At 42.2% G+C, this 27622-nt stretch overlaps 1 protein-coding gene across 1 annotated transcript; it reads left to right on the top strand.

The window, feature by feature from the left end:
- Positions 1-15259: 15259 nt before the first annotated feature.
- Positions 15260-27178, top strand: STON1 (stonin 1). The gene is made up of 3 exons (XM_065890780.1): positions 15260-17174; positions 24382-24584; positions 27104-27178. The coding sequence occupies exons 1-3, from the start codon at positions 15260-15262 to the stop codon at positions 27176-27178; spliced, it is 2193 nt and encodes a 730-aa protein (XP_065746852.1).
- Positions 27179-27622: the final 444 nt, after the last annotated feature.

Genomic DNA, 27622 nt, shown 5'->3' with positions numbered 1-27622 from the left:
TCTTTTTCATGGTTTCCTTTGAGAACTCAGAATCCAAATCCAGGAGCTGCCATCTAATAACCACAGGGCCCCCCCACCCAGCCCTGCCCTGGGGGCCCCTATGGAGATAATGCCCTCGCTCCTGAGCAGCCCACGGGATATAAATACCAACAGGCAGTCCTGAAAGCAGGCCTTATTTGCGCAGGCCCTTGTCCCTGGCCCGGGGTGGGCTGGATTTTTCAGAGAGTGGGAGGCCCTGGGGCCCTTTCGTGCTCCAGAGACCAGGAGGTAGGTAAGGTATGAAGAGGCGGGCAGTTATAAGGCTGCCAGAAATCAGTCCACCCAGGAAACAACACAGCCCCAGAGCTGTAGAAACCCAGGTACTGGAGCGGCGGGGCAGGGGAGGTGGCCAAGATATAGCCCAGACTCTGCCCATGGACCCCCAGGACCCGTGCTCCCTTTGCTTCCAGACTGGCCTCACTCCCACCCCTGTCACCATTGACCTAATCACCAAACCTGAAGGTCGTCTGTCCGTCTCTATTTTCCTGCCCCTTGCAGCTCTTGAAGGTCCCATGAGGACCCGCTTTCTGCCTTTTGGGTCCCTGTACCTCCTGCTTTTACCTTGGCCTCTTGGGCGTGTCTTCCTTTCTCCTTTTCTTTTTCTCCTGTAAAGCCACCCAGTCCTCAGCTTTGGGCACCCTGTGGCCTCTCCCTTTCTCTCCTGCGTTCAACTCTCACTTACCCAAAAAAGACCCCCAATTCTACATGTACTGCCGCCTGTTTTCTCTCCAGGTACCATCCCGTGTTTTAGGCTCCTTGCTGGGTGTTTCCACTTGGATGTACTTCAGACTTGACCGACGTGTGTAAACGCGGCTCCTCTTCCTGCCTGTACTATGTCTCTACTTTTCCAAGTGCCAGACTTCCCCTTTCCCATGTTTTCTAGATCACATTTGGTGTCCGCGTCCTATCAAGTCTTCTTTGAAAATATTCCCCCCCCCAAAATATTCCCTTATTGCCCTCTCTCCTATTCTTTTTTTTTTTTTGAGTTAGATCTATATTTATCAAACTGGAGGGATATTCATAATATATTATTAAGCAGATATTTTAAAAAGCAAGCATCTGCCCCAGTCTGGGAAGATCCCACATGCCGCTGAGTGGCTAGGCCCGTGAGCCATGGCCGCTGAGCCTGCGCGTCCGGAGCCTGTGCTCCGCAACGGGAGAGGCCACAACAGTGAGAGGCCCATGTACCGCAAAAAAAAAAAAAAGCAAGCATCATGTATAGTATGATCCTAAAGCAAAACTTCCATATGTGTACATATATTTGTTTGTATTTATATGAACATGGAAACAGTGTGGAAAAACGCATACTGTGCTTTTAACAGAATTACCATAGTGGGATGAAAATAAATGGAAAAGGATTAACTTTTCTTTATGCATTTTTGGATTGTTTCATTTGTTGAAATGAAACAAATGTATAACTTCTGTTTATATTTTTTCTTTTCCATTATAGTTTATTACAAGGTATTGAATGCAGTTCCCTGTGCTATACAGTACAACCTTGTTGTTTATCTATTTTATAATAGTAGTTTGTATCTGCTAATCCCAAACTCCGAATTTATCCCTTTCCCTCTGCCCTTTCCCCTTTGGTAAACGTAAGTTTGTTTTCTATGTCTGTACATCTCTTTCTGTTTTGTAAATAAGTTCACTAGTATCATTTTTTTAGATTCCACATATAAGTGATAACATTGGATATTTGTCTGACTTACTTCACTTAGTATGATAATCTCTAGGTCCATCCATGTTGCTGCAAATGGCATTATTTCATTCTTTTTTATGGCTGAGTAGTATTCCATTGTGTATGTATACCACATCTTCTTTATCCATTCATCTGTTGATGGACACTTAGGTTGCTTCCATGTCTTGGCTATTGTGAATCCCTCTTTCTTTTTCTGATTCCTGCTCTGGTAGACCATGTGATGTAGTGGAAAGAGCAGGAGATTTGCGGATCGACACAGGGTTCAATTCTGACCATTTTCTGGTTGTGCAACTTCAGGCAAGTCGCCAAATTGAAGCTTCCTATTCACTGTCCACAAAGTAGACACATGCAGGGGGGTGGACACCCGCTCACCACACTCAGCTCACTGACCTCAATATAGGGCAGTATTTCTCAGCCTTGGCACTACTGATACATTGGGCTGGATAATTCTTTGCTGTGGGGCCATCCTGTGCGATATAGGATCCATTCAGTAGCATCTACTCACTAGATGACAGTAGCACCTGCCCACCGCTAGTTGTAATGACCAGAAATGTCTCCAGACTCTGCCACACGTACGCTGGGAAATTAAATCGCTCGAGAACCACTCGTATGGAGTGATGCTGAGTCTTGGGTTGTGGGTCCCAGGTTTTGAGGTTTTAAGTTTACAGCCACCAGCCACATGTAGGAAGGGAACCAGCAAGGATAATGTTGGAAGGCACGGATAGGTTTTGCTGTGGTTTAATATTTTACAAATGGTATTTCCTGTCACAGAGCTGAACTAAATGCCACATGTGTTTGTGATGAAATATTATGGGCTGCAGACGTATGTGTTAATAGTACATGCAGTACATGCAGTGGGCACCTCTCCTACGACTTAGGCCGACAGTGTGCTCTGCAAGGGTTTTCCCTCCACTTAGGGTTTTGTGTTGTTTGTTTCAAACTTTCAGTTTCCCCTTTAAAGGGAAAAATTCTAGAGGAATAGTTTAAACACTTTCGTAGCAAACCTTTAAGAAAATTCTTCATGGATGCATTTTGCACACTGGGCTATCCCTGACTTTGGCTTTGTTTCTGGGATATCTCAATATATCCCGGAATGCAAAGAGGGTATTACAGACTCCCAACCACACAAAATGAGAGGGAGGTTGTTTTTTTCAAATGCAGCTCCAGCCTGGTTCCACTATTGCAGTTGAGGAGTCAGGCATTGGGGAGAGTCAGAGAATTCCTTCTTTGGGGGGCAGTCAATGAAACCACACAGAAACTGACATGAAGACATTCTTTCTCTAGATTATGCAGCGTTGCTGTAGAGCAATAAAGTCACAGGCATAAAGGACTAAATTCAGCCCTCCGTAGAGGCGAGGGCGTTGCTCAGGGTCCAGATGTGTTCATGGAGCTTGAGTAGGAGTCAGCCGACAGTGACAGTTTGGGCGGGGCTGAGAGCAAGAAGCTGCTGCTAGGTATCGGTGGCGCTTCCCTGAGCTCTGCTGGATACCTCTTCAGCATCAGTCCTCCCCCAGCACCTGGCAGAGACAGAGAAGCAAGAGCCTAGAGATCATCCTAGAGGGTGGGGGTCTCCACAGATGACTCGCTGAAGTGGGGACAGAGTCTGCAGCTGCAGACCACCTGGAATGCTGATTTAACAACCAAATGCCTCTAATCTGATTTTGTTTGACGATCTACGGAAAAAGGTAGAACTTCATATCTACACTTTATTTGCATGGTTTCTCCAGAGAAGCAAAGGAAAACTGCCAAGAACAGCAGAAGTAGACCCTGGAGAATAGAGGCGGGAGGGGGATGGTAGGGGAGGAAGGACGGATGCAGGGAGTTACGCAGAGTTTGGGGACTTAGACAATGCACCAAGATGGTCCCGAGAAGAGAGGGTGGACCTAAATGTATGTGTTGGGCAGCAAGTCTGAATAATTGTTCATCACTAAGGGTGGGATGGCCAGTTGATGCAGTCGAAAAGGGATGGGAAGTAGGGCAGGCTGAGATGTGAAAGCTACTCTCAGAATTGACCCAAATTGCTCCTGAGTTGTTGTTCTTGAGAACAGCTGTCTCAGAGTTTGTCTTACTCACAGCCTGATGTCCCAAGGCAGACACTTGGTCTGGGCTTTGTGGAGAAACAGGCTCTTCTCAGGTGAGAACAGCATCCTTCAGTTTAGAGAGTTCCTGGCTCCAGGAAGTGGTGGTTCCTGCCCTGGAGCTTTCCCCTTAGTGAAAGGTGGCATGGTGACACCGTCAAGTCCTTGGATCTGTCGGGACCTCTCGGGTGGTGGATGCTGTCAATCATAGACTTTGGGATCAGACAGACCAGGTCATAGTCCAGGTCTGCCTCTTACTGGCTGGGTGACTTTAGGCAAGTAGATAAACCTCTCTGAGCCTTATTTTCCTTTTCTAAAAAAATGATAATATATAATTTTATATTAGATCATATTATTATATCAACCCCTCATAGGGTTGTAAGGATTAAATGAGATTATGCACATACAGTGCTCAGCAGACCGTGAGCACCTAGTACTTGATACATGTTTGTTGTTGTGTTAGGTTAACACAACAATAAACTCTAAATTCAGTGATTTTTTTGAACTGGGCAGGGCAGTATAGAGATTTACTTTATGGAAAACTGAAAAGACCGTTTACAATTATTCAATTAAAAATTTATTGAGGTGCATATTTATGTCAGACATTTGCAGGCAATGTGGAAAATGCCCTAATGGATGAGACGTGACCCCTCCTTCTGACTCTCAAGGAATATATGAATTTTTCCTACAATAACTTGAAAACTTGTATCCCAGAATCCTTTTTGGTGAGGTCATTTTTCCATACCAGTGCTCGTTATTCATAAGGCTTATTGTAAATAATTTGCAATATTATTAATAATATTTAAGGTATTTCTATTGGTGAAAGCTTTACTTTTTAAAATAATTTGAATAAATTTATGACAATCCCCATACTACTTTTATAAGAATTCCAGTATGATTTATTTTTATTTTTTTAATTGAAGTATAGTTGATTTACAATATTGTGGTAGTTTCAGGTATATAGCAAAGTAATTCGTTTATACATATATATGTATATATCTATATATATTTTGTTGACTCTTTTCCATTATGGTTTATTACAAACTATTGAATATAGTTCCCTGTGCTATTCAGTAAATCCTTGTTGTTTATCTGTTCTTATGTGTTAGTGTCCATCTGTTAATCCCATACTCCCAATTTATCCTTCCCCCACCCCTCCCCTTTGGTAACCATAAGTTTGTTTTCTTTGTCTGTGAGTCTGTTTCTGTTTTGCACATAAGTTCATTTGTACTGCTTTTTTAGATACGTGGTATCATATAACATTTGTCTTTCTCCTGGTGTGATTTCTTCAGTGGAAGAAGGGGGTCAGGGTCAGGAACTGTGTGTAACTACAGCCTTTCTCACGTTTGTCGTGACCTGGGGCCCTCCTTTGCTGACCCAACACTTAGAATGGTGGTTGTAATTAATTATCTTAGGGCTTCCCTAAATATTTTGAGAGGTTGTTAAATGCTTCTGAATGCCACTGTCACGGGTGTTGAGGTAAAAGGTTGAAAATCCACTGTCTACCTACAACCTTGTTATTCCCAGTGTAAGCATGTGCAGTGGCTTTTAATTTGTTAAGTTTACTGGACCCTGATGCTGCTTTGAAAATAGGCAGCTGAAAAGAATGTCTAATAGTCTTAAGGGGAAACAAACACGCTCCCCTAGAAACCTTCAAACCTCAGAGATTGACTTCTAGAAATTTCCACCATAATACATTTTACTTTTCTCTCTGTGCCTGCCTCATTTGGAGTCTTGGTGTCTTGCCCTGTCTGTGAAGTTTGTCTGGAATTGTCTTCTAGGAGTTTCAGGATAATCCAGATCGACTGAAAACAGACCTCTGAAAGGACTAGGGTATGTAAGATAGGATGGAATCCACAGCTGAGGAGAAAGCCAGGGAGTCGAACCGGGGGAATCTTTGCTTCAGAGGAAGGCAGCTGGGGACGTGGTCCCAGGAGTCCTGGGTTCCCAGCTCTCCACTAACTGGATCCTGACTTTAGAGACGGCATTCCAATGCTCTCGTCTGGAACAAACCTCTGGATTGTTGTAAAGTTTAAATGACATGTTGCCTTGAAAGGGCTCTGGAATGGTAGAATTCAGGGCCCTCTGGGAGGCATAGATTTAAATCCTATTCCATTTGCAATGCAGAAAAAAAAATACTGAGGTTAAATAGGTGTTACTGCTTGAATACTTTTGGATTCCAATGTCCTGAAGTAGATGCCGTGAAGTTGCAGATGATTAAAAGAAGACACGTTCTAGATCCCTTGACTCTGAGCTTTCTCATCCCTCCCTGAGACCCAGTGGGCCTTGGACAGACCAATGCTCTGGATAGGATGTGGCCCCCCCTTTCCCTGCTTGGGGTGGGGATGGGTCAGGAGGGAAGGAAAGTGCTGGTTGCAGTTGACTCTAGTTGTTGACTTCGGGAGAACTGCTTGGGGTTGGGGGTGCTTTGAGACTAAAATAGAAAGATGAGGTCATATAGAGAGGGAAGGGGCAAAAGAGGTAAGAGAGAAATGGAAATACGTGTATAAAGGATTGATAAGGGCACAAGAGGGGTACAGAGAGGAGAAAGAGGAGCACAGTGGGAAGCAAACCTGTCCCTGACCACAGAGCGCTGGAGTCTTAGCCGCTCACCTCAGAGCAATATCTAAGTGCTGCCTTTTCAACAAGGACAAAGGTTTGGGTTCCTATTGGGCACAATTCTGTTCGGTTAGATTAAACTTACGTTATATTTGCTGAGTGCCTCCCTGTGGAAGAGTCTTACACAGGGCAAAGAGTGCGCTTTGCATAGATTTTGCCTTCAAGGTAGGAGATTTTTTTGCAAGGTGTGCTTTTAAAATGGTCAAGGGTCACTTAAAAAGTAGTGAGATTGATTTCTTTATTTGGCTTATGGAAGTCACTTTTTTTCTCAAAATAAGCAAAAACTCTGAAGAAACCAGTATCGCTTCCAAATTTTGAAGCTCCCAATGGAAAATGGATGAAGTGAAATGTTTGGTGTAGATCAGAACAGAGTTCAGTCTGAAGCTGAATTATTTCTTCTCTTGTTCTTTCTTTTTTATAAACCCAACTAAAGCAAATATTTACACAATCTCTCACCCTATATGAAGAATTACTTTGGCTGGATTCCTTCTGAAGATGGTGGGATGGGATGGATCAAGAAATATTGTTGCAGATTTCCTGCCTCTGAGCCTCCTGGCTATGTCCCCTGGAAACACTGCTCTTCCTGCTTCAAAGGGAAAGTGCTTTATGGCAACTCTAGCCCGAGGGCAGTGACAGTGAAATGCCCTCCAGAGAGAGCCAGCTGGCCTGGGCTGCTGCTCCACCGTGTGTTTTTGTGCCCTCAGGAATGTGTGGATTTAGCAAATGACAACACTGAGTGTGCCCGGTCCCCAGTGGAGCCCCAGGCCCTCTCTCTCTTTGTGTTGGCTCTTTTCCAAGCTTGAATGACTGCACTGGTTGAGCCTTCCTTATCCACAAGGGGAGGTGAGCAAGCGGGTCAGAGGGAGAAAAACTTGCCTTTCTCATGAGCTTTATTCCAACAGAGTTTGAATTTTCACATCAGTAGATCTCATGGAGTTTTACTTTCTGTCAGTTTGGAAGTTTGGTTAAAAATCCCGGTGGTAACACAATTTCTGCTTTGGAAAAAAAATTCAGTTGGATGTCAACCACAATAGAATTATTTTAGAGTTGGAAATGACCTTAGAGATTATTCTACTCTAATCAGTGAATGTCCGGAGCGGCTTAGCACACAGCTTGTAAGTGGCAGAACAGTGACCAGCATTCGGGTATCCAGCCCCTAGGTCAGTGCTGGGGCCTGTACAGCTCATTGCCTCTGATATCATTAGAATACTTCCAATAATATACATTGTACTAGATCAGGATGAAGTGACCTGTGTTCAAAATCTGGTTCTTTCCTAGCCTAGGTATATACCCAAGAGAAATGATCACACTGAGACTTCTACACAAATGCTCATAGCAGGAGTATTCATAATGGCCAAAAATTAGAAGCAAACCAAATGTCCCTCAACCGATGAGTGGGTAAACAAAATGTGAGATACTCTCACGATGAAATATTACTCAGCCACAAAGAGGAATGAAGTTCTGATACATGCCACAACATGGATGAACTTTGAAAACATCATGCGAAGTGAAGGAAGCCAGGCACAAAAGGCCATATGTTGTAGATTCTATTTAAATGAAATGTCCAGACTAGGCAAATTCATAGGAAAAGAAGGGAGATTGTCACGGCCTGGGGGAGGAGGAAAACCGGAAGTGACTGCTATTAGGTACAAAGTTTATTTTTAAATTGATAAGAATGTTTTGGAATTAGATAGTGATGGTTGCACAACTCTGAATATCACTGAATGAAACATCGGTGAATTGTCATTTTATATATGTGAATTTTTCAAATTATTTATTTATTTAGGCTGCACTGGGTCTTAGTTGCAGCACTCGGGATCTTCATTGTGGCATGCAGGATCTTTAGTTGCGGCACGTGATCTCTTAGTTGCGGCATGCATGCAGGATCTAGTTCCCCGGCCAGGGATTGAACCCGAGGCCCCTGCATTGGGAGCTTGGAGTCTTACCCATTGGACCACTAGGGAAGTCCCTATATATGTGAATTGTATATCAATAAACCTATTATAAAAAAAAAATCCTAGTTCTGCCTCTTACCAGTTGGGTGACTTTAGGTAATGACTCTAAATCCAAGTCATCTCAGCCATGAAATGGGAATAATGATATATACCTCCCAGGGTTGTTTTGATAAGTGTGATCATGAACTTGAAAATGCTTCTAAACTGTAAACTTTTGGGGCTGTCAGTGGGTTATAAGTTCATTATGAATTGGATTTTTATCTTCTCCTGTATTTTCTATAGCACTAGCAAGGTCTAACTACATAATAGTCATTCAAATAAAGACTTTTTGAATTGATTCAAAAGCACTGCAATTTAAAAAAAAATTTATAAATTGGGGTATAGTTGTTTTACAATGTCATGTTAGTTCCTACTGTAGAGCGAAGTGGAGTTCCCTGTGCTATACAGCAGGCTTTCATTAGTTATCTATTTTATACATATTAGTGTATATATATCAATCCCAATCTCCCAATTCATCCCACTCCTCCTTCCCTCCTTTGTGTCCCTACATTTGTTCTCTACATCTGTCTGTCTATTTCTGCCTTGCAAACCAGTTCATCTGTACCATTTTTCTAGATTCCACATATATGCGTTAATATATGGTATTTGGTTTTCTCTTTCTGACTTATTTCACTCTGTATGACAGTCTCTAGGTCCATCCATGTCTCTACAAATGACCCAATTTCGTTCCTTTTTATGTCTGAGTAATATTCCATTGTATATATGTACCACATCTTCTTTATCCATTCGTCTGTTGATGGGCATTTAGGTTGCTTCCATGACCTGGCTATTGTAAATAGTGCTGCAATGAACATTGGGGTGCATGTGTCTTTTTTGAATTATGGTTTTCTCTGGGTATATGCCCAGTAGTCGGATTGCTGGGTCATATGGTAATGCTATTTTTAGTTTTTTAAGGAACCTCCATATTGTTCTCCATAGTGGCTGTATCAATTTACATAACCACCAACAGTGCAAGAGGGTTCCCTTTTCTCCACACCCTCTCCAGCATTTGTTGTTTGTAGATTTTCTGATGATGCCAATTCTAACCGGTGTGAGGTGATACTTCATTGTAGTTTTGATTTGCATTTCTCTAATGATTAGTGATGTTGAGCAGCTTTTCATGTGCTTCTTGGCCATCTGTATGTCTTTTTTTTTTTTTTTTGCGGTACGCGGGCCTCTCAACTGCTGTGGCCTCTCAGGCTCAGCGGCCATGGCTTACGGGCCCAGCCACTCCACAGCATGTGGGATCTTCCCAGACCGGGACGCGAACCCGTGTCCCCTGCATCGGCAGGCCGACTCTCAACCACTGCGCCACCAGGGAAGCCCTGTCTGTATGTCTTCATTGGAGAAATGTCTATTTAGGTCTTCTGCCCATTTTTGGATTGCATTTTGAGTTGCATGAGCTGTTTATATATTTTGTAGAGTAATCCTTTGTCCATTGACTCGTTTGCAAATATTTTCTCCCATTCTGAGGGTTGTCTTTTTGTCTTGTTTATAGTTTCCTTTGATGTGCAAAAGATTTGAAGTTTCATTAGGTCCCATTTGTTTATTCTTGTTTTTATTTCCACTACTCTAGGAGGTGGGTCAAAAAAAGATCTTGCCGTGATTTATGTCAAAGAGTGTTCTTCCTATGTTTCCCTCTAAGAGTTTTATAGTGTCCGGTCTTACATTTAGGTCTCTAATCCATTTTGAGTTTATTTTTTGTGTATGGTGTTCGGGAGTGTTCTCCATCCAGAAAAAATTCCATTTTTTCTCATGTAGCTGTCCAGTTTTCCCAGCACCACTTATTGAAGAGACTGTCTTTTCTCCATTGTACATCCTTGCTCCTTTGTCATAGATTAGTTGACCATAGGTGTGTAGATTGATCTCTGGGCTTTCTATCCTGTTCCATTGATCTCTATTTCTGTTTTTGTGCCAGTACCATATTGTCTTGATTACTGTAGCTTTGTAAGTATAGTGACGTATAGTATAGTGACGTAAGGCAGTCTGATTCTTCCAGCTCCGTTCTTTTCCTTCAAGATTGCATTGGCTATTCAGGGTCTTTTGTGTTTCCATACAAACTGGGAAATTTTTTGTTCTAGTTCTGTAAAAAATGCCATTGGTAATTTGATAGGGATTGCATTGAATCTGTAGATTGCTTTGGGTAGTAGAGTCATTTTCACAATACTGATTCTTCCAATCCAAGAACATGGATTGTTGGTATCGCTCCATCTTTTGGTATCATCTTTAATTTCTTTCAACAGTGTCTTATAGTTTTCTGCGTACAGGTCTTTTGTCTCTCTAGGTAGGTTTATTCCTAGGTATTTTATTCTTTTTGTTGTAGTGGTAAATGGGAGTGTTTCCTTACTTTCTCTTTCAGATTTTTCATCACTAGTGTATAGGAATGCAAGAGATTTCTGTGCATTAATTTTGTATCCTGCTACTTTACCAAATTCATTGATTAGCTCTAGTAGTTTTCTGGTAGCATCTTTAGGTTTCTCGATGTATCATGTCATCTGCAAACAGTGACAGCTTTACTTCTTCTTTTCCGATTTGGATTCTTTTTATTTCTTTTTCTTCTCTGATTGCTGTGGCTAAAACTTCGAAAACTATGTTGAATAATAGTGGTGAGAGTGGGCAACCTTGTCTTGTTCCTGATCTTCGAGGAAATGGTTTCAGTTTTTCACCATTGAGAATGATGTTGGCTGTGGGTTTGTCATATATGGGCTTTATTATGTTGAGGTAAGTTCCCTCTATGCCTACTTTCTGGAGGGTTTTTATCATAAATGGGTGTTGAACTTCCTCGAAAGCTTTTTCTGCATCTATTGAGATGATCATATGGTTTTTCTCCTTCAGTTCGTTAATATGGTGTATCACATTGATTGATTTCCGTATATTGAAGAATCCTTGCATTCCTGGGATAAACCCCACTTGATCATGGTGTATGATCCTTTTAATGTGCTGTTGGATTCTGTTTGCTAGTATTTTGTTGAGGATTTTTGCATCTATGTTCATCAGTGATATTGGCCTGTAGTTTTCTTTGTTTGTGACATCTGTGTCTGGTTTTGGTATCAGGGTGATGGCCTCGTAGAATGACTTTGGGAGTGTTCCCCCATCTGCTATATTTTGGAAGTCTTTGAGAAGGATGGGTGTTAGCTCTTCTCTAAATGTTTGGTAGAATTTGCCTGTGAAGCCATTTGGTTCTGGGCTTTTGTTTGTTGGAAGATTTTCAATCGCAGTCTCAATTTCAGTTCTTGTGATTGGTCTTTTCATATTTTCTATTTCTTCCTGGTTCAGTCTTGGATGGTTATACCTTTCTAAGAATTTGTCCATTTCTTCCAGGTTGTCATTTGATTGGCATAGAGTTGCTTGTAGTAGTCTCTAAGGATGCTTTGTATTTCTGCAGTGTCTGTTGTAACTTCTCCTTTTTCATTTCTAATTTTTTGATTTGAGTCCTCTCCCTCTTTTTCTTGATGAGGCTGGCTAAAGGTTTATCAACTTTGTTTATCTACTCAAAGAACCTGCTTTTAGTTTTACTGATCTTTGCTACTGTTTTCTTTGTTTCTATTTCATTTATTTCTGCTCTGATCTTGATGATTTCTTTCCTTCTACTAACTTTGGGTTTTGTTTGTTCTTCTTTCTCTAGTTCCTTTAGGTGTAAGGTTAGATTGTTTATTTGAGATTTTTCTAGTGTCTTGAGGTAGGATTTATTGCTATAAACTTCCCTCTTAGAATTGCTTTTGCTGCATCCCATAGGTTTTGGATCATTCTGTTTTCATTGCCCTTTGTCTCTAGGTATTTTTTGATTTCCTCTTTGATTTCTTCAGTGATCTCTTGGTTATTTAGTAACGTATTGTTTAGCCTCCATGTGTTTGTGTTTTTTTACATTTTTTTCCCTGTAATTGATTTCTAATCTCATAGCATTGTGGTCCGAAAAGATGCTTGATATGATTTCAATTTTCTTAAATTTACCGAGGCTTGATTTGTGACCCAAGATGTGATCTATCCTGGAGAATGTTCTTTGTGCACTTGAGAAGAAAGTGTAATCTACTGTTTTCGGATGGAATGTCCTGTAAATATCAATTAAATCTATCTGGTCTGTTGTATCTTTTAAATCAATTAAATATCAATTAAATCTATCTGGTCTATTGTGTTTCCTTATTAATTTTATGTCTGGATGATCTGGCCATTGGTGTAAGTGAGGTGTTAAACTCCCCCACTATTATTATAAAAGATTTCCTCTTTTATAGCTGTTAGCATTTGCCTCATGTATTGAGGTGCTCCTATGTTTGGTACACATATATTTATAATTGTTATATCTTCTTCTTGGATTGATCCCTTGATCATTATATAGTGTCCTTCTTTGTCTCTTGTAACATTCTTTATTTTAAAGTCTATTTCATCTGACATGAATATTGCTATTCCATCTTTCGATTTTCATTTGCATGGAAAATCTTTTTACATCCCCTCACTTTCAGTGTGTATGTGTCTCTAGGTTTGAAGTGAGCCTCTTGTAGACAGCATATATATGGGTCTTGTTTTTGTATCCCTTCAGCAAGACTGTGTCTTTTGTTTGGAGCATTTAATGCATTCACATTTACAGTAATTATCAATATGTATGTTCCGATTACCGTTGTCTTAATTGTTTTGGATTTGTTTTTGTAGGTCCTTTTCTTCTCTTGTGTTTCCCACTTAGAGAAGTTTCTTTAGCATTTGTTGTAGAGCTGGTTTGGTGGTGCTGAATTCTCTTAGCTTTTGCTTGTCTGTAAAACTTTTGATTTCTCCATCAAGTCTGAATGAGATCCTTTCTGGATAGAGTAATCTTATTGTAAGTTCTTCCCTTTCATCACTTTAAATATATCGTGCCACTCCATTCTGGCTTGTAGAGTTTCTGCTGAGAATCAGCTGTTAACCTTTTGAGAGTTCCCTTTTATGTTATTTGTCATTTTTCCCTTGTTGCTTTTAATAAATTTTCTTTGTCTTTAATTTTTGTCACTTTGATTACTATGTGTCTCAGCATGTTTCTCCTTGGGTTTATCCTGCCTGGGATTGTCCACGCTTCCGGGACTTGGGTGGCTATTTCCTTTCTCATGTTAGGGAAGTTTTTGACTATAATCTCTTCAAATATTTTCTTGGGCCCTTTCTCTCTCTCTTCTCCTTCTGGGACCCCTATAATGTGAATATTGGTGCATTTACTGTTGTCCCAGAAGTCTCTTAGGCTATCTTCATTTCTTTTCATTGTTTTTTCTTTATTCTGTTCCACATCAGTGGATTCCACCATTCTGTCTTCCAGGTCACTTATCCATTCTTCTGCCTCAGTTATTATGCTACTGATTGCTTCTAGTGTATTTTTCATTTCAGTTATTGTATTGTTCATCTCTGTTTTTTTGTTCTTTAATTCTTCTAGGTGCTTGTTCTTTAATTCTTGTAGGTCTTTGTTAAACATTTCTTGCATCTTCTTGATCTTTGCCTCCATTCTTTTTCTGAGGTCCTGGATCATCTTCACTATCATTATTCTGAATTCTTTTTCTGGAAGGTTGCCTATCTCCACTTCATTTAATTGCTTTTCTCGGGTTTTATCTTGTTCCTTCATTTGGTACATAGTCCTCTGCCTTTTCATCTTGTCTATCTTTCTGTGAATGTGGTTTTTGTTCCACAGGCTGCAGTATTGTAGTTCTTCTTGCTTCTGCTGTCTGCCCTTTCTGTCTTAAGATATTTTCTAATTTCCTTTTCGATTTCTTTGACCCATTGGTTATTGAAGAGTGTAGTGCTTAATCTCCACATGCTTGTAAAATTTTCAGGTTTTTTCTGCTGTTGATTTTCAGTTTCATTCTATTGTGGTTGGAAAAGATACTTGATATGATTTCAGTCTTCTTAAATTTTTGAAACATTTTTTGTAAACTAACATGTGATCCATCCTGAAGAATGTTATGCATGTGCTTGAGAAGAATGTATTCTGATGCTGTTGTGTGGAATATTTTGTATATGTCTGGTAGGTTCATTTGATCTATACTGTTGTTCAAGTCCTCTGTTTCCTTATTGATCTTCTATCTGGATGTCCTATCCATTACTGAAATTGCTGTGTTGAAATCTCCTACTACTACTGTGTTGGTATCTTTTTCTCCCTTCAGTTTTTTAATGTTTGCTTCATATATTTGGGTGCTCTGATTCTCCTAATTGTTATATCTTCCTGGTGAGTTGACCCTTTTTTCATTATATAATGCCCTTTTTTGTCTCTTTTGACAGTTTTTGACTTAAAGTCTATTTTGTTCTGTATTAGCATGGCTACCCCTCCTCTCTTTTGGTTTCTATTTTTATAGGACATTTTTTCCATCTTTTCACTTTCAGTCTATGTGTGTCCTTAAATCTAAAATGGGTCTCTTATAAACAGTGTATGGTTAGATCTTGTTTTTTTAATTCATTCAGCCATCAAAAGTGTTACAGTTGTTTTTTTTTTTGTCTTTTTTTTTGCGGTACGCGGGCCTCTCACTGCTGCGGCCTCTCCTGCCGCTCTGGATGCGTAGGCCCAGCGGCCATGGCCCACGGGCCCAGCTGCCCCACGGCACGCGGGATTCTCCCGGACCGGGGCACGAACCCACACCCCCTGCATCGGCAGGCAGACCCCCAACCACTGCACCACCAGGGAAGCCCTAAAAGTGTTACAGTTTTTAAGCATTTCTTTAAACTCAGTTAATTTATAAATCTGGATACTTTTAAATCCAAGTGTTTCTCAGAACAAATGACCTCTAGTAACTTGAATTTTTCCCCCTCATTTTATGTTCTTATTTTCTCTTTCTCCTTTAACAGAGACAACATATCTGATTCATTGGCAAGACCACAATCTGATCCCAAAGATGTGCTCCACAAACCCAGGCAGTTGGGTCACATTTGATGATGACCCTGCTTTTCAGTCTTCTCAAAAGTCAAAGAATTTCCCTCTGGAGAATCAAGGCATTTGTAGGCCAAATGGACTTAAACTGAACCTTTCTGGTACTAAGGAATTTCCCAGTGGATATTCCTCCACCAGCAGTACCCCTCTCTCCTCTCCCATCATAGACTTTTATTTCAGTCCAGGACCTCCAAGTAACTCTCCTCTTTCTACACCTACCAAAGACTTCCCAGGTTTTCCTGGCGTCCCCAAAGCAGGGACTCATGTGCTTTATCCTATTCCAGAATCATCTTCAAACAGTCCACTTATACCTGGAGCAGGTTCTTCCATATTGCCTACTAAACCAACCTGTTTATCCCATGCTTCCTTACTCAGTGACCACTCATGTATACATCCAGCTCCCAAAGTGGGTCTTCCAGATGAAACGAGCCCTCACCAGGCTGAAAGCCTAGGGTTCCAAAGTGATACTCCCCGGTTTCAGTATTTTCAGGAGGACTGTGCCTTTTCAAGTCCATTTTGGAAAGATGAAGGCAGTGCTTCCCAGCTCACCTTTGACCCTCCAGGAATCAGAAAGATGGTCCCATCAAGAGACAAAGAGATGCCTATTGATCAAAAAGGCTTAAATCAATGTTCACTCAGCTACATCTGTGAGAAGCTTGAACATCTCCAATCAGCTGAGAACCAAGACTCGTTTGGAAATTTGTCTACGCAGCGTCTGTGTGCTGAAGATGCTGCGTCTTCCTTTGTGCCCCACATGCTCTTCAGGAGTCAGCCAGAAGCCGGATGGTCTTTCATGTTGAGAATCCCTGAGAAGAAGAACGTGATGTCTTCCCGTCAGTGGGGGCCAATTTTTCTAAAAGTCCTACCTGGAGGAATTTTGCAAATGTATTATGAGAAGGGGTTAGAAAAACCATTTAAAGAGTTACAGCTCAATCCATACTGCAGGCTTTCTGAACCCAAAGTTGAGAACTTTAGTGTGACAGGAAAAATCCATACTGTGAAGATCGAACATGTGTCTTACACAGAAAAAAGGAAATACCATTCTAAGACAGAAGTAGTTCACGAGCCAGACATAGAACAAATGCTGAAGTTGGGATCCACGGAGTACCATGACTTCCTTGACTTTCTGACCAGTGTGGAGGAGGAGCTGACGAAGCTGCCAGCCGTTTCAAAACCAAAGAAGAACTATGAGGAACAAGAAGTTTTCCTTGAAATCGTGGACAACTTTTGGGGTAAAATCACTAAAGAAGAAGGAAAATTGGTTGAAAGTGCTGTGATAACTCAAATCTGGTGCCTCTGCTTTGTGAATGGGAACACGGAATGCTTTTTAACCTTGAATGACCTTGAGCTGCAGAAGCGAAATGAATGCTATTTTGAAAAAGACCCAGAAAAGAAGGGGATTGATATTCTTGACTATCATTTCCATAAGTGTGTGAACGCACAAGAATTTGAGCAATCAAGAATCATTAAGTTCGTACCTCTGGATGCCTGCCGGTTTGAGTTGATGCGTTTCAAGACTTTGTATAGCGGCGAAGACCTTCCCTTTTCCCTGAAGTCTGTAGTGGTTGTCCAGGGGGCGTATGTGGAGCTTCAGGCCTTTGTCAACATGGCCCCGTTGGTCCAGAGACCATCCTTGAGGTCCTGTGACAACATAATGATACACTTTCCTGTGCCATCGCAGTGGATCAAGGCCCTCTGGACCATGAACCTCCAGAGGCAGAAGTCCCTGAAAGCCAAAATGAACCGCCGGGCGTGTCTGGGGAGTTTACATGAACCTGAATCTGAACCTGTCATACAGGTCACTGTGGGGTCAGCAAAATATGAGAGTGCCTACCGGGCCGTCGTATGGAAGATAGACCGGCTTCCTGATAAAAATTCAAGTAAATATTCAACACTCCAAGCTGATTTTCATGTGAAATCACTTAAATGTTTTCCCCCTCCTCCTTGGGTTGAAACCAGGCTGAGGCAGATGGGGTAACGTCATTTAGCTGAGGCCATGCTTACAGCGCTAGGTGGGAGATGGAACATTTAGTCAAACAGCTGGTTTATTTTGTCCCCGTATGCCTATATCTACCAGATAAGTTTAGCTTAACATTTTTTTAAGGTATCATAAGAAGCACCATCCGAGGCTAGGATTTTATTATGGATGGTGGTACCGAGGGAACATTTCTAGTTGGACTTCTTGATATCAACCGTCAGCCTCAGATATTAAAATGATTGTTCATATAGCTTAGATTCCCTAACTGACCTTTTAAGATCTGTCATCCTTGAACATACCTGAACTTTTTTGTATTCTCAGCCAGTACCACTTCCTCCTTAGGTTTTGTTCCCTGCTTCTTGAAATAAGACTACCTTTCATTTTTACCCAAGTTAATTTCTTTTGCTGAATTGACCAATTTGACCATCTTGACAAGTTGTTTTAATTTTAATTAAGCATTAAAATTCAGTTACTTTTTTTTATTTTGTAAGGCAAACAATGAATCTAGAAGCTTAGAACTTTGAAGAGACAGCCCTAGTACTGCATTTATTTTAAAGTAGTAAGTTAGTAGTGGGTGTAACATAATAAAGCAAAAAAGCAAAATTTGAAATTAGGGCTGCTGCCTGTTTTAGTTCAGTTACTTCTGGCAGAACGCTGGGCTATGGAGCTAAGTTGGGGGCAGATTTGGGGCATCTGAGTTGATGCATTCATCATTTAGGCAAACCTTTATTGAGCACTTACTGTATTCCAAGTGCCACATCAGGTGCTGGGGCTAAAAAGAAGTAAGATTGATCCCTGTTTCCAAATAGCTCACATCTGGTCTAATCCTTCAGGGGAATTTAATTACATCCTAGGGCCCTCCACGCTATGGACTGCAGAGGAAGCATTTTTGTTCAGGGTGGACCTACAGCAGTGTTTCTCAAAACTGGCTGTCAGAATAGCCTGAGAGCTTTTAAGTAACCTTGATGTTTAAGCTCTACTCTATGCCAATTAAATCAGAACCTCTGGGGGAGGGCCCCAGGCACCCATATGTTTTGAGAGCTCCCCAGGTGAACCTAATGTACGACCCAGGTTGAGGGAAACTGCTCTGCAGGTCTCGTGTTGTTTTGGGGCCGGAAGAGCTAGCCCCAGACTACAGTGGACCTAAGGGGCAGCATGCCACCTTGTCTGTGCCCTGCAGTTTTCTGGCTTAACATCTGTCGACTGATTGTATCTTGAGCTACAGACAGGGCCCAGCAGGTGAGAGACACAGCTGGCAGCTGAGGAGCCCTAGGCCCCTGTGCTGAAGGAAAGCCCCCATTCAGTAGCCTTTCCTGACACTCCCTGCTTTTCTCCATTCATGCCAAATTCCCCTCCACAGTGTCCTCCTGACTCACAGTAGTTGGTGGTTACCTTCTAGTCCCAAGGAGCAGCCAGGAGAGCCCAGGCCCAGGGCGGGGAGAGGCAGTGATAGGATAGCGTGGTCACAGGCGTGACCTCTAACGGTACCTCTTGGTCAACTCCAGCATGATGGGAATATCTTCCAGGATATCATCCACAGCGGTAATGCTTCCTGCCTTCTTGATAACGTTGCTGGAGGAGCAAGTTCAAAGCATTCTCAGATTATCTTCCCCCCAGGGAAACAGATTTTGAGGTTTTGAGTGTGTGGTTCCAGGGGATCTGTTCTCGAAGTTATTTGTGCTGCCTGTTAGGTGAGGGACGTTATAAAAATCAGAGTATCGTTGCCTTTTATTTTGCTGAACATAAAGGGAAAGGGGGAGGTAGGCTGGAACGCGAACTGGAACCTCCTCGGTCCACAGATGTCCCCTGAGGTCTGGGTGATAACCTGACTCCTGTTCTCCTTTGGTCCTAGGGATGGTCACTGGGCCCAGAACAAAAGGTCAGGGGCACCTTTTGCATGGATTTGCAGCAATGCTCATGCCTCTGAGAGAGGAGCACAGAGGGTTCAGCCTGCTGGCTTGTCCAGCTGGGGTCAGAGGGCCAGGGGGACAGGTTCGCAATGAGCCCACTCCAGCTGCTCTACCTCGGAGCAGGCACTCCAGCTAGATCCTCCGGGGCAACCACGCTTTTTTTTTCAAACTGAGAACCTGTACCAATCATTCTTTTCTAATTTTGGAAGGAGAACAACATACAAAGCTTCTTGTGAAAATGATCCTGTTCAGAACAGTGCGTTTTCTCAGAATTAATGGTGGAGTTAATTGATTCGGTCAACAAGAATTTAGTAAGAGGGCTCACTCATTCACACGTCCATTCCACAAACACCCACTGAATTTCCTCTAGGTACAGGCTCCGTGCTGGGTGCTTGGGGGATACAGATGCAAACATGATCCCTGCTGTCTGGAAACATAAGTCTAGTAGGTGAGGCAGACGCGGAAGCAGCTATCCAAATGAGCTGTGGAAATCTGCTCTCTTCTCTTCTGGAACATGTACAGACGTTATCTAATAGGGATCCCAGAGGAAGGAGTCATCAACTGCAGGGGGCAGTAGGGAAGGCTCTGCTGGGGAGGCGATGCTTCAGCTTGGCCTGTGAGAATCAGTGGGACTCCATCAAGGATAGAAACAGCAGAAACACAGGCGTGTCGGTGGGGGATCTTACCTGAGTTATGGGGCCGAGGGGATAGTTGGAGAAGAAACCAGCTTGCCAAGAGGGTCGTGAGCCAGGCTGTGGGGTGTGGAGTTTGTCAGCAGGGCCTCAGGAATGTTTTCAGGCATGACTGTGACAGAATCCTACCTTGTTTTAGAAAGTCAGGCGTACGTTGCAGAGGAAAGATTCAGGAGTCGATGATAGTGCAGGGAGGCTGGTAGGAGGGGAGAGAGGTTGACCAAGGGCAGTGGGAGCACTGAGACAGGTGAGCGAATTCAGAAGAGGTGACCTCGAGACAGTGACAACGGTCTGTGGGCCTGGGGGGAAAGGAGGGGCTGGGAAGAGGTCCGGGTGGGCGATGGTGCCATTAGCTGAGATAGCCTCTCCTCCTTTTAAAATCTGTTTCCCAGCCCTGGCTGCATGTTAAGAGTCCTTAAAATCATTAGAGCTTTAATATTTAAAATACCCATATTTAGGCCTCATCCCTACCAATCAGACTCCCAGGGTGAGGCCCAGCTATTGGTGCTTGTAAGAGGCTCTCCCATGCAGCTGGCCTCGTACCTCTCCTGGGAGACCTGTCATGGCCTCCTAGGCATCACTCCTCCCTGCTGTGTATCCCTGTGTCTCCCTGTTATTGCCCTCCCATCCATATTTACCAGCAGTTGAGCTCACTGAGAACAATTCGAAGAGTGTGCATTCCCAGAGAGGCTGGCTGGACTTGGTCTTGGCCTTTGGGAATATTTGTGGAAGACTGTCATAGCACCAGGCTCACATAGAATGTGAGCATTCCAGACAATTACGTGGTGAGAATTCACTGACCAAATTCTTTGGGATAAAGCTGCTTTGTTCAAATCAGGTCTGTGCACCAAGAGGAGGCCCGGGAAAAGGCAGTGAGGCTGTGTCTGGTGGAGTCTGGGGGAGGGGGCAGGGGGCAGCTCTGAGCCAGGCTGGGGTCAAGACACTTCTGGGATCACGTGGCCCTGTCGCCGAGGCTTCTCCACGATAGGGGTTGGGGGAGGATAAGGCAAAGAGTAAGAGGCTGCCTGGCATTTTGCTTCTTGAGAAGAAGCATAGAAAGAGTAAGGTTGGGGCAGAGAGGAAATCTTTATCCGAAGGCAGTGCTTCTCAAACTTTTGTGTGCATATGAATCACCTTGTAAAAATGTGGACTCAGAATCAGCAGGTGGGGCTCCCCAATACTGTGTCACCCACACGTGCTCCAGTGATGCCAGCGCGGCTGGCCACGGACCTCACGTAGAGGAGCAAGGACTTAGAGTATCTCGATGTTTCTATATGATTTTAAAATCACTTGGGCGTTTAGAGAACAGAGGATTTTAAAAGAGGGTCTTTAAAACGTTACCCTTTCAAGCTAGTTTCTGAAAAACCTGTTAGAAAAAAATTTTTTAGAAAGGAAACTAAAAAAATGTATGAAGTATATGTACTAATTAAAAAAAAATTTTATGCCCCTTTCCTGGGGATTTTTGAGATCGGAATTGAATTTTCCTATTGGTGAAATAACTTACATGTGATATCAGGGGAGGTGGGAAGGGATGCTGGCTCCTTAAATGTCTCTTCTACCAGCACATCAATGCTTAATATTCCTTTAACGGTGGGTGAGCCTTTCGTTTTACAAGAAAGGTTGGCCCCAGATAGTTCATTCAGGCTAAGGTGTGAATGGCAACAGAGGACAGTTTCTTGTGCACAGATTTTGCTGGGGGTGGGAAAGAGGAGGAGATGGGGGGAGAAGGAGGAAGAGAAGGTGGTGGAAAAAGAGGGGGAGGGAGAGAGAGGAAAAGGGAGGAAGGAGAGGGAGAAGAAAATGAGGACATTTGAAAACACCGATTAGTCATAGAGGGTACATATGGTAGCGTAGAATTAGAAAGAGAAGTGAGCATGGTGGAGGGTCAGTTAACAAATGTATCTGTCTCCACTTTCCCAGTTTTACCAATTTTTAAATATGACTCGCCTTTACTTTTTTCTTTGCTTTCTCTTCAGCACATTGGTTGTTCTCTCCTCCTCCACTACTTGTGTCATCCTTCTACCATTCATTCCCTCCAGCTCTCACCAATTCAGTTTCACGTGTGAAATATTTTGGTTCAAGAGGGACCCGGTATCTACTAGACCTAAATAGATTTCGTAATTTGCATTCCTGGTCCTTAGAAAGTGATGAGGGACTAATTACCGAAGCCCGAGAGTGCCCCCTGGTGGTCAGTACTGAGATAACATGATTTTCCTCTATCTTGTTCATTCACTTGTAAATTCCACAAATATCCTTTGAGCCCCTAATGTGCCAGGCTTGTGCTAAGGACGGACATGATACTTCTCTTAATGGATATCAAAGTCCAAAGGGAGTGTGAGTTATTAAACACTGTAGAGTATTTAGAGTTTTAAAAGCCAGGAAAAATATGCCAGAAAACTTGAAAGGAAAAACGTTCTCCTTTTACCAGTTTTTTAGAAAAGGGGGTAGAAAGGTTTTGTTTCTAAACCTATTTTTGGAGTACTAGGTCTTCAGCTTGGGTGATTTTCATTGCAAAAGTTCCAAAAGAGTTTCTCTTTAAAATGTGAATATCAATATTCACATCTAATATCAATTAGATCATCTCCAATATCATTTTCAGCTCTACGGGGGTAGAATTCATGGTGCTTTCATTAGCAAAATTATGGTAATTAAATAACAATACTGAATTTATAATAGAACAGCACTGTGCACTTCTAACTATACCACTATAGTATACCACGTCCCTAGAGCTCTTATGTGTGCCAACTAGCTTGTTTAATCCTCACAGCAATCCCATAAGGTTTGTGTTGTTATCATCATCATCACCCCCATTTTCAGATGGGGAAACTGAGGCTCAGAGAGATCAAATAACTTGCCAAGGGTCCCCCACCTTTTAAGTAGCAGAGCTGGGATCTGACCCCGGGCCATCTGAGTCCAGTGTTTATGTGCTTAACCACTATGCCATAAAGGACTGAAGACTGCCTGAATTAAGTTTAAATAAACTTATGTATCCTGCAGACAGAAGGCCAGAAAGGCTAATGGACTGTGGACTCTCCCCTGGCTTTGTGTGTGTGTGAACAAAGTTATCACTTGCCTGCAGTGATCTGGGTAGCTTAGAGCACCTCTGAGGCCGCTGTTGTCCTCCCCTACAAGTGTGAGGAAATGCTAATGAGCATCTGTTGGTTAATTGATGGATGAGTTCTCGAGGCCTTTTACAGCCTTAGAATTCTATTAGTCTCTCTACAAGAAACAGGTTGTAAGGAATGAAAGGCAATTATCTTTTAAGAATTAAGTGAAATCCTTTAAACTCTTGTTTTTGTGCCTAAAGCTATATTCTGATGGAAATGTTCTTTCTTGAGTCGTGTCAGTGGTATAGTAATTTAATCTGGCTTTTGAAATTATTGTCATCTCATACATTTAATTTAAGTAAAGATAGCTGCATGGGATATGTAGATGCTGTGGACTAAAGCAACAGAATCATGGAACATTTATAGAGTTACTATAGTGATTACGTTGAAAATATTTTTTACTCCATTGTAACACACACACATAAACACACACACACAGTACCTGACCCATCTTAAAGCTTTTGTGTATATCTGATATCCCTAGGCTGGCACAGGGCCTGGCTTGGCATAGAGTAGATGCTCAATATATGGCAAAGTGAAGTGAAAAGAGATATTGCATTGAAACACTGAAAGTCAGTATGCCCATATTTACACGGTACATTTGTTCCAGTCAAAGCTTTAAGGAGGGTGAGTGGGAATTAGTGTACTGAAAAATAATCCATTCTACTAAAAAAAGAATTCTTGGCCTAGAATATTTTCTGAAATGTAAAAAACTTCATTAAGTTTAACTTTTTAAAAAAATCATAATTCTTTATAATGTGACCTAATTTAGGCTGAAATTTACCTTTGCATTATCTATCAATAAATAGAGTGGTAAGAAAATGAATAAATTAAGAATTACTGTAAGATCTTATTCAGTCTACTTAAGAGAAAGTTTTCTCTCTTTACAGATCTTATGCACATTATAGCCAAATAATGATGCTTAATATAAATATTACTCACCTTTTCATTTAAAAAACTTAGCATACTTTTATTATTCTGAATTAGAATCACCCAATATAAGGCACTCACATATGAACTTGATATAATTCTAAATTTTTCTGATCGCTGTATTGTTGGTCATTGTTTTATTTGAATAATTAAATGAAATATTAAACTTTCTTTTTAAAAAAAGAAACAGCATACTTCTCATTGAAAACATTTTGGGAGTTAACATATATAACTATATAATGATAAAGTTGTACTTACTTCAAAGCTAGTACTTTAAAAATGCAGGTAGACTTCCCTCCAGTTAGTGCAAAATTGTGAGTTTTGATTGTATGTCGTTTCGTGGAATTCACACAACCATAGTGCTAATGGAAATGCTTATTAAAGAGAGGGATACATGCCTCTTATGCTCAAGAGAAATGTTCAATGGCCGTTGAAATACTTTGGCTGACCATTTGATTTTTTTCTTCAAGGTCCTGATCATCCCCATTGTTTGTCATACAAACTAGAACTTGGATCAGACCAAGAAATTCCCTCTGATTGGTATCCATTTGCTACTGTTCAGTTTGGGATTCTTGACACCTGTGCCTCAAGGACAGAGGTCAGGTCTCTGGGGGTGGAGAGTGATGTCCAGCCACAGAAACATGTTCATCAGCGAGCCTGCTACAACATCCAGGTACATCCCGAAGCCCTTGAGTTCAAGTTGGGGCTTCCGAAGCTTTGACCTGATTTGGCTTTAGATATTTGCTTTGCCCTGTTAAGTGACTGTGTGTGTGTATGTGTGTATTTGACCTAGAAAAGAGGGATGGTCAGCAGTGAGCCTAGTTCTTCCCCTCAGTTCTAGAGAATATTGGAAGCCTGAGGACACAGTGCTGTGTACTTAGCTCTCAATGAAAAACGGGGCATTAAAAATAAGTTCACATTTCAGAAGCATATTTATAATAAAGATTTTGTTAGAACAGCATTTCCCAAGGTGTGTTCTATGGAACATATGTCCCATATAATGACCCAAGAAAAAAATAAGTTGGGGAACATCGTACACTAAATTAATGTTGAACAAAGGCTCTGAGAAGTTCTGCAATAAGGAAACTTGTTAAACTTAACTCAGTTTCTCCCAACTCATCAATTATGGAATCTTGTCTCCTGTAAAACACCTATCAATATCTTCTGGAATAGTATTCTGTGGAGCACTCTTTGGGAAATACTGAGTTACTCTATCACCACAATTTTAAATGTTCACCATCAGCTCATCTGCATTCTTGCGCCAGATGAGTTAAAGAGTGACATACACTTGTACAAGTTTGTTCCTAAACTTGCTTTTCCTTCTTATCTTCAGACTTACATATAGAGATAACCTCTGCCACACATTTCCAATAGTGTCTTTTTTTTTAATTAATTAATTTAATTTTGGCTGTGTTGGGTCTTCGTTGCTGTGCGCTGGCTTTCCCGAGTTGCGTCGAGCAGGGGCTACTCTTCGTTGCAGTGTGCAGGCTTCTCACTGTGGTGGCTTCTCTTGTTGCGGAGCACGGCCTCTAGGCCCGCGGGCTCAGTAGTTATGGCTCGCGGGCTCTAGAGCGCAGCCTCAGTAGTTGTGGCGCACGGGCTTAGTTGCTCCGTGGCATGTGGGATCTTCCCGGACCAGGGCTCAAACCCATGTCCCCTGCATGGGCAGGCAGATTCTTAACGACTGCGCCCCAAGGGAAGTCCCCCATAGTATCTTGAAATGGTATGATTATATAAGACATCATTAGCACCAACTGGTGGTTCTATAATATAGTAACCAAGTCTGGATTTTTCTTTATTTTGGACTATCTGTTCAGAAGCCTGTATGTTTGGGTCCAGTGATTTTTATTCTATTGGTAAAATGAATGATGAATGGGTGCTGTTCTGTGCAGCCCCTTCAGGACTGAAGGACTTATTCCCTCGGCAGCTGGGAATTGCCCTGGATGAAGAAGGATGCCATGCTCCAGGTCACGCCCCCTTCCTGGAGCAGCCTGTGTCCAGTAACTGGTGGATCAGGGGTCTAAAGACCCTTTTACCTCAAGTTGGAATAACCCTGCAGGGCCTTCGTAGTTTCAGCCCTCCCTGGGCATCGGCTGGAGCCTTTACTGTGACTGCTTTGCGGCCCGACTTCTGCCTCTTCCTGTTCTGCTCCCTTCCCTCCCCTCCTTGTCAGGTGTCCTCCCCGGCAGCCCTCCCCAGTAAACTTTCTGCACATCAGTCTCCATCTCAGCATCTGCTTCTTGGGGAACCTGACCTGTAACACTAGGCATCTAAGTATTACGTGTGACTGAAATGTGTGTCAGGTGCTCATGGAGATGTCATTTATACTATGTGCTGTTCGTGGGATGTGCCAGTTTCACATAGTTGTAGAGGACCGCTCACAATTATATACCAAAGTCTCTCTAGCTTTAATAGTATTGGTGGCAGTCAGTTTCAAAATGTTATCTTCCATTTAATAAGTATTTATTGAGCAATTTCAAAGCGCCAGCTGCTGCCGTAGATGCTGGGAACACAAAGGTGAACAAAAGACAACCCCCTGTTCTCATAAAGCCTACCTTCTAGTGGCGGAACAAAAAATAATTAGTAAAAGAGCAAATAACATAATTTTAAGTAGTGACAAATTCTAAGAAGAGAGTAAAAGAGGGTCACAGGATAGAGAGGGATGGAGGGCTTCCTTATCTAGAGTGGTCCTGGAGGGCCTCTGTGAGGAAGTGCCGTTTGAGGTGAGATGAAAAAGAAGAGGGGCAGGCAGATGGTTTGGCCCAGCTGTTTACTGTTGTAAACTAGTTTCAGTTAGAGAGATGATTTTGGGTGTGCTCTAAATCTCAGGTGGGCCAGAGGCTGGATATATGATACTCGGGGGCATCTTTGATCGCATGTCTAGCCAGATTTGTAAATGTCTTATCAGTATATGTAGTCTGTATACATTTTATAAAACCTGTGTCTGACTTGGAAGAAAGTTTGTCCTCTTCCAGATCTGACCCTAGAAGGGAAGGATTTGGGAGACTCTGTTGTCCCAAAAGAGAGCAGTGTGCTTCACTTGGGAACGGGCACGACAGGGTAGAGGGGCTGTGTTTGTGTCCAAAGGATGAGGTGGCTAGAGTCCTTGCCTCATTTACAAATGAGGACTGAAGAGATGATGTGCTCTGTTGCATTTGTTAATGCTGCCCCTGTTTTGCTTTTGCATGACAGGTTGAAATAGAAAAGAAGTGGATTAAAATCGATGGAGAAGACCCAGATAAAGCTGGTGACTGCGTAACTCAGTAGGAGTAGCAAGAGTCAGTGATGACGACCCACTTTCCAAATACGTAATTCACAGAAACCACACAAAGTTCTGCTACTGTAGAGTGGAAATGACAGGTCCAGTGGTTACGTTTAGAGAAGTTTAGACCTGCAACCGAACCGTCTGTACTTTATGCTTTTGATATGTTTGTGCCCTGGGGGTGTGATCTAAAATGTGTCTATAATTTTCATGATGTTTTTGTTTCCTAGTGTAACTCAAAGGCGCTATTATTGTGACCTGACAGCCACTTGGCCGAAGCATTTTTGATTTTTGATTACTTGGTGGCTGATTGTTTTGCCCTCTGGGTTACCTAGGGCCATAGTTATTATCCTCCAGCCCCTACCTCTTCTTATTGCGCTAGCACTAGTACTAGAGGACGAGGCAATCAAAGGAGACGTAAACCGAAGTACTTAATTTTCCCTCTTGCT

This window comes from Phocoena phocoena, chromosome 14 (genome assembly GCF_963924675.1).
Source record: "Phocoena phocoena chromosome 14, mPhoPho1.1, whole genome shotgun sequence".
Lineage (NCBI taxonomy): Eukaryota > Metazoa > Chordata > Mammalia > Artiodactyla > Phocoenidae > Phocoena > Phocoena phocoena.
The sequence above is the reverse complement of the archived record's forward strand: the minus strand, read 5'-3'. Positions and strand labels throughout refer to the sequence as shown.